This window comes from Chrysochloris asiatica, unplaced genomic scaffold, assembly GCF_000296735.1.
Source record: "Chrysochloris asiatica unplaced genomic scaffold, ChrAsi1.0 scaffold00050, whole genome shotgun sequence".
NCBI classification, from domain to species: Eukaryota; Metazoa; Chordata; class Mammalia; order Afrosoricida; family Chrysochloridae; genus Chrysochloris; species Chrysochloris asiatica.
This window is the reverse complement of record NW_006408568.1, coordinates 12,206,284-12,212,848: the sequence shown is the minus strand read 5'-3', so window position 1 is coordinate 12,212,848 and position 6,565 is coordinate 12,206,284. Positions and strand designations below refer to the sequence as shown.

The window sequence follows — 6,565 nt, the reverse complement described above, 5'->3', positions numbered from 1 at the left end:
AAAAACTCTTCGGATCACATGGTGCTGACACCAAAGCCTTCAGCCAATCTGAGAACTGCCCAGGACTCTGCAAATTCCTTATGTAAATACCGGATCTGCTTCAGGTTTTCCTGTCAGGGTCGAGTGGGGACGGCTGACGCCTCCAGCTGCCTCCGAATTCTCTGGAACTGCCTTGCTTTTTTCTGGTGTTTCAGGGCTCTAAGGGAGAGAACCGATAGCAGAGGCCATGCGTTGGAAGCACCCGAGTTGGTTGGAGCGCCTCAGACTACCTAAAAGGGCGCCCAGCCCTCTGCTCTCTCAGTAAGTGAAGGGCCCGTGGGCCTTGTGTGCCGGTCTAGAGCTGCTTGTCGAGTCCCAGCAACCTAACACCCCACCATGGCCCAGAAGCATGCCGAACTCTAAACGGGGTTCGAAATACTGAAGATAGCTGCACACCTGCCCCTGAGCCCCAGTCAGGGGAAAACAAACTAGGGTCCCTGCGGAGACGCCATGGGGCTGGAGCACCAGAGTGAGGCTCTGCCTCAGGCTGAGAGCCCAGGAAGGAGCTGGCACCTCTCCACCCCCTGCAGCTCCCGCTCCTCCCAGTCTGAGTCAGGGTCTGGTTCAAGGCCCACAGGGCCTGGGCCAACCCATAGAGCCCCACAGCAGTGCGGACATGCCAGCCCAGAAGGCTCAGAGCAACCGCCAAGATGAGAACAGCTTTCCCAACAGTATACTTTTATTCTCTGTATTTTAGGGTTGCAGATTTAATCATCTAATCATTAGAAACCAAATGTTATTGTCATATGCTTTGTTGAAATCTTGAGACAATGTCCTTTGAGACAAAACAAGTATACCTTGTTGGGGACCATGGTACGTTTCCCAACATTTAAGTTAATTATAACTGTGGCTGCGTCTCATGGTTATACCTGTCCTTCTTATCAACCAGACTCTCAAATGTCATTGAACATTGTTTTAGTCAATTAATTAAAACTTTTCTTAGTTGCTTCCCTGGGAAAGGCCAGTACGTATGGCTAAAGGGAAACAAAGAGAACTCCCAAGGTCTAATTAAAGCAGGAAAAAAAAGATAAAGAAAAGGTGTCAGATTCAAGGGGCAATCCTGTTCAATAAATTCAAAACGGAAAACAAAATAGGCCCAAATGTTTAAGATTCACTATTGAACTGTTTTCACTATTCAATTTGTTTATGGTGTCACTTTGAACTATTCTAGCTGTATTGCCCTCCTACGTGAGTGCTCAATTCTGCCCCCTAGTGGAAAGCTGATTCAGACCAATTGAGGTTTCACCAGCCCAATTACTTAATTGAGTCACCTTAGGCTTAAAATTGGTCATGCTCAAGAACTCTTCCTGCTACCCCACCTCTTCAGCCCCTGCCCCCATACAAAATATCTGACAAGGAATCTACATGGTCCTCCACTTATTCACGTGCCTTTTTTCTTATGCTGACTACATGACCCTAGGCAAACTAATAACGTCATTTTCCTCACAAGTATATTTTACGTCTACCTCAGGACCCAAAGAAATGTTTACATCTTTTCCCAACTTTTAATTTTGAAATATATCAAATTCATCCAAAATTTGAAAGTACACACACACACATAAAAATGAATATTCACATACTCATCACCTTGATTTACCTATTGCAAATATGTTGCTCTATCTTCTTTCTCCATGTTTTTGGATAAACCACCTGAAAATAAGTTACATCAAACTTTGCAACTATATATTTCCTCAGGAATCTCCCAAGAGCAGGGCTATAACCCCAATAGCATAATCACACTTAAGAACGTAATATATTGCCTAGATTCTCATGCAAATGTGTCCAGTGTTTGCAAAAATACGTAGCTTTGTTTCTGTTCTCCCAGAAGCAGACCCAGAAATAAGGATTCAAGTTAAAGTAGTTTATTCAAGAAATAACACCTGAAAACACCAGAAAGGAGATGAAACAGAGTGAAAGAGAGAGGACATTAATAGAATACATTCTCAGGTTAGCTATCACTCAGACAATAAATATAATCCTCCTGGGGAATTCTATATAAAACATGTACCTCCTCAGTCCCATGTCTGGTCTCTAAACAATTAACTATGAACCTTGGTAGCATAAGTTAAAACCTGTTTCCGTGACTCATTACTTTTCCTAATGAAAAATTGCTAGGTGCCATCAGGTCAGCTCTGACTCACAGCAATAATATGGTTAGCAGAAGGAAATGTGACTCAATCTTGTGTCATCTTCGTGTTTGTTGTTATGTTGAAGTTCCATGCTGTAACTATTGTGTCGGTCCAGCTCACTGAGGGATTCTTTCATTTTGCTGACGCTCTAGCAGCCATGATGTCCTTTTCTACTGATTGTTCTATCCTGATGATATGTTTAAAGTGAGTGAGCTGAAGTCTCACTACCCTTGCTGCCAAGAAGACTTCTAGTTATATTTCTTCTAAAACATTTTGTTTGTCCTTCTGGAAGCAGATGGTATCTTCACTGTTCTTTGCCACCAACATAGTTCAACGAAAAATGGGGGCAAGTATTTATTAATGTTTGCTACTGATACCTGGAAGGAGCTCTGGTAGCGTAGTGGTTACAAATTGAGCTGCAAACCGCAAGGTTGGCAGTTCAAACCTACCAGCTGCTCCTTGGGAACCATACATAAGGTCACTATGAGTCAAAATTGACTTGACAGCACTTAACAACAACAATAGCAATGTGTCTCCACCACTCTTCTGTAAGTTTGTCACACTGTGGTGGCTTGTGATGCTAGAAGCTATGCTGCCAGTATTTCAGATACCAGCAGAGCTTCCAGACTAAGACAGACTAGGAAGAAAGAAAGGTGGACAACTTTGGAATGACCAGCCACTGAAAGCCTCATTAATGGCAGTGGAACATTGTCTGGTGCACTGCCAGAAGATGAGACCCTCAGGTTAGATTGCATTCAAAATACAATTGTGGAAGAGATGCTTTCTCAAAATAGAGTTGGCCTAATGATGTGGATGCAGCAAAGAATTCCAGACCTTCATTTGCTGATGGAGCACAACTCACATAATATGCAAAACATGTAATGTACAAAATATTTTCAACTGGAAGTTGACTAAATTAAATGAAAAGCATAAAGATCAATATCCTAAGCATTAGTAAATTGAATAAGTATTAGCAATTTTGACTCAGACTATCATATATGGTTTACTATGCCAGTAATGTTAAATTGAAGAGAAATAGCATCAAAAAGAACATTTCAAGATCAATCTTGAAGTACAGTGCTGCCTGTGATAGGATAATATCCATACATCTAAAGAAAACTGAAAACTGTCACTTTGTTCGAGGTTTTTAAACTTTACAGGTCTATACTCATTCAGAGAAGATCAGAAAGATGTTTACTTGTGCTTTATTGACTACACAAAGGCTTTCGATTGTGTGGATCATAACAAGCTATGGACAACATTTGCGAAGTATGAGTATTCTGGAACACTTAATTGTGCTCATGAGGAATCTGTAAACGGACCAAGAGGCAGTTGTTTGAACAGAACATGGGAATACTGAATGGTTTAAAATTAAGAAAGGTGTGAGACAGGGTTGTATTCTTTCACCATACTTATTTAAACTGTATGCTGAGCAAATAATCCAAAAAGCTAGGTAATATGAAGAAAAACGTGGCATCAGGATTGGAGGAAGACTCATTAACAACCTGTGATATGCAGATGATACAACCTTGCTTGCTGAAAGTGAAGAGGACTTAAAACATTTACCATGAAGATCAAAGAGCACAGCCTTCGGTATGGGTTACATTTCAATGTCAAGAAAACAAAAATCCTCACCACTGGACCAATAAACAACATTCTTATCAGCGGAGAAAAGATAGAAGTTGTCAGGGACTTCATTCTTCTTGGATCAGCTATCAACACTCATGGAAGTAGCAGTCAAGAAATCAAACGATGTATTGCATTTGGGCAAATCTGCTGCACAGGATCTTTTTAAAGTGTTGAAGAGCAAAGATGGCAGCTTGAGGACTAAGGTGCACCTGACCCAAGCCATGGTATTTTCAATAACCTCATATGCATGCGAAAGCTGGACAGTGAATAAGGAAGACTGTAGATTTTGAGTTACAGTGTTGGAGGAGAATACTGAAAGTGCCATGGACTGCCCATAGAACCAACAGATCTGTGTTGGAAGAAGTGCAGCCAGAGTGCTCCTTTGAGGCCAGGATGGCCAAACTTCGTCTCTCATACTTTGGACATATTGTCAGGAGGGACCAGTCGCTGGAGAAGGATACCTTGGCACTTGGATTTGAGCAGGTTCTGCTCCAGCTATACAGAGCCTACACAGAATCACCTGATCAGCCTCAAACTGGCCCAGCCCCTGGCAACCCTTTGATCCAGATGGACAATACCTGGGTCTGTAGGAACTCCATATAGGGCAAGGAACACTACCATTTCACCCCTTCCCCAGCCACATCGTGAGCTCCTTATCTAACAGGAGCCCCCTAGAGTTTTCTGCTCTCTTGAGTCCAGCACCTACACTGTTTGGTTTTCTCACATTTCATTGTTTTCCTTTGTTAGTTCATTCTTGTCCTTCCTCTCTCTCCCTTCCCTTTTTCAAAATCTTTTCTGCCTCTCCTTTTGTTTTTTCTATCTTTTGCTTAATTTCTCCACTTATTCCTCTTATTTTTGCTGTTTTTGTTTTGTTTTTCACTTGATCTTTACTGCTCTCTAGTCTCTTTTTTCACCTTCCCTCACCCTGGTTCTCTATTTTTTTAGGTCTTTTTGTGTGTGTTTTTCCTCTCTCTCTCCTATTTTTCTGTTCTATAACTCACTTTACTGTTCCTCTTGTTTCTTCTTGGATATTATTTTTTTTTCCTTGTTGCTGTTTTATTTTCTTTTTATTTTTCCTTTATTCTTTTCTTTTTTCACTACTGTTTCATTATTTGCTTTGTTTTATTTTCTTGAGTGTGTGTATGTTCTCTTCTTGTCCCACCTGAAAAGAGACAGAATCCATGCTCACACAATCCAGACACAACTTTGTCCTCTGCAGCTCCTCCCACTGGGCAAGAATCAATACCAATTGATCACCAGCCAACACCAACCAAACCTACCCTAACCTAAGCTGCACAAGTGGCAAATGGAAAGCAGAGCACACACTTCTATTCTCTAATTACACCCACCAGGAAGGAGGCAGTTGATGAGACTTAAGAATACACCAACGTACAGTCATCAACTAATATACAGTGTCTCACAACATCTCACAAACAACAGACAATTTCAGTTCACAAGAAAAAATGAGAGAGTGATTCAAACAAATGTCCAAGATGCAGAGCCAGTAAATGTTTCTAAGGAAGAAAAGGTAATGGAAATGCCTAAGGAAGAATTTGGAAGAGTGACATTTAGGTAATTTTAGTGGATTGAGAGAAAGATCGAGGAAAGCATGGAGAACACAGAAAAAAATTTTTGGAGGAATTTGGGACCAATTATTAATTGAAATTTTTGAACCATACAAAACCTGCCATAAGAAATTCAGATTAATTCTAAGATTTCAGAAATGGACAATACATTAAAAGGGTAAAAGAGTAGATTTGACTCAATGGAATCCCGAGTTAGAGAGCTTAAAGATAAATCTCTCAATACTAGTGAACTAGAATAACAATCAGAGAGAAAAAGGAAACGTCTGAATAAAGCCTAAAATTTATGTGAGATCCCATGAAAGGAATAACTTTTGGGTAGTCAGAATTCCAGAACAGAGACCAAAAAAATCTAGAAATAATTGTTAAAGAGCTGTTGGAAGAAAACATCTCTAACATCATTAAAGATGAGAAGATGCATATTCAAGAAGTGAAAAACACCATGCAGGATAGACCCCAAAAGAAAATCACCAAGATATATCATAACCAAAGTTGCTAAAATCAAAGACAAGGAAAGACTCCTTGAGAGCACCTCAGAAAAAATGAAAAGTCACCTATAAAGGAGAACCAATAAGATTAAGCTCTGATTTCTCAGCAGAAACCAAGCAGGAAAGAAAGAAATGGGAAGACATATACAAAACTCTGAAAGAAAAAAACTGCCAAGCAAGAATCATATGCCCAGCAAAGCAGTCCCTCAAATACATTTGCAGATAAACAGAAATTAAATGAGTAAGTAATAACAATACCAACTTTACAAAAAATATTAAAAGTTGTTCTTTGAACTGAGAACCAACAACTGCAGACAACAACTTGAGCTTAAGAAACATGACAGTACCACCTCAAACTCAATTCAGTTATTGTTAGGGGCCATCAAGTCGGTTCTGACTCATAGCGACCCTATGCACAACAGATTTGTGTTTATTGGTCCAGTGGTGAGGATTTTTGTTTTCTTTACATTGAGGTGCAACCCATACCAAGGACTGGGATCTTTGGTCTTCATCAGTAAGTATTTTAAGTCCTCTTCACTTTCAGCATGCAAGATTGTATCATCTGCATATAGCAGGTTGTTAATGAGTCTTCCTCCAATCCTGATGCCACGTTTTTCTTCATATAACACAGTGGAAACAACAATGGGCTCAAACATAACAACAATTGTGAAGATGGCACAATACTGGGCAATGCTTC

At 40.2% G+C, this 6,565-nt stretch overlaps 1 protein-coding gene across 1 annotated transcript in view; it reads right to left on the bottom strand.

The window, feature by feature from the left end:
- Positions 1-851, bottom strand: part of LOC102828648 (neugrin-like) — a 1,657-nt gene extending 806 nt beyond the window's left edge. Inside the window, exons 1-2 of the mRNA XM_006862786.1 lie at positions 837-851; positions 19-110 (exon numbers count right to left, since the gene is read on the bottom strand). Coding sequence (XP_006862848.1) covers positions 19-110; positions 837-851 — 107 coding nt within the window. The remainder of the gene's footprint in view (positions 1-18; positions 111-836) is intronic.
- Between the last annotated feature and the right edge of the window lie 5,714 nt (positions 852-6,565).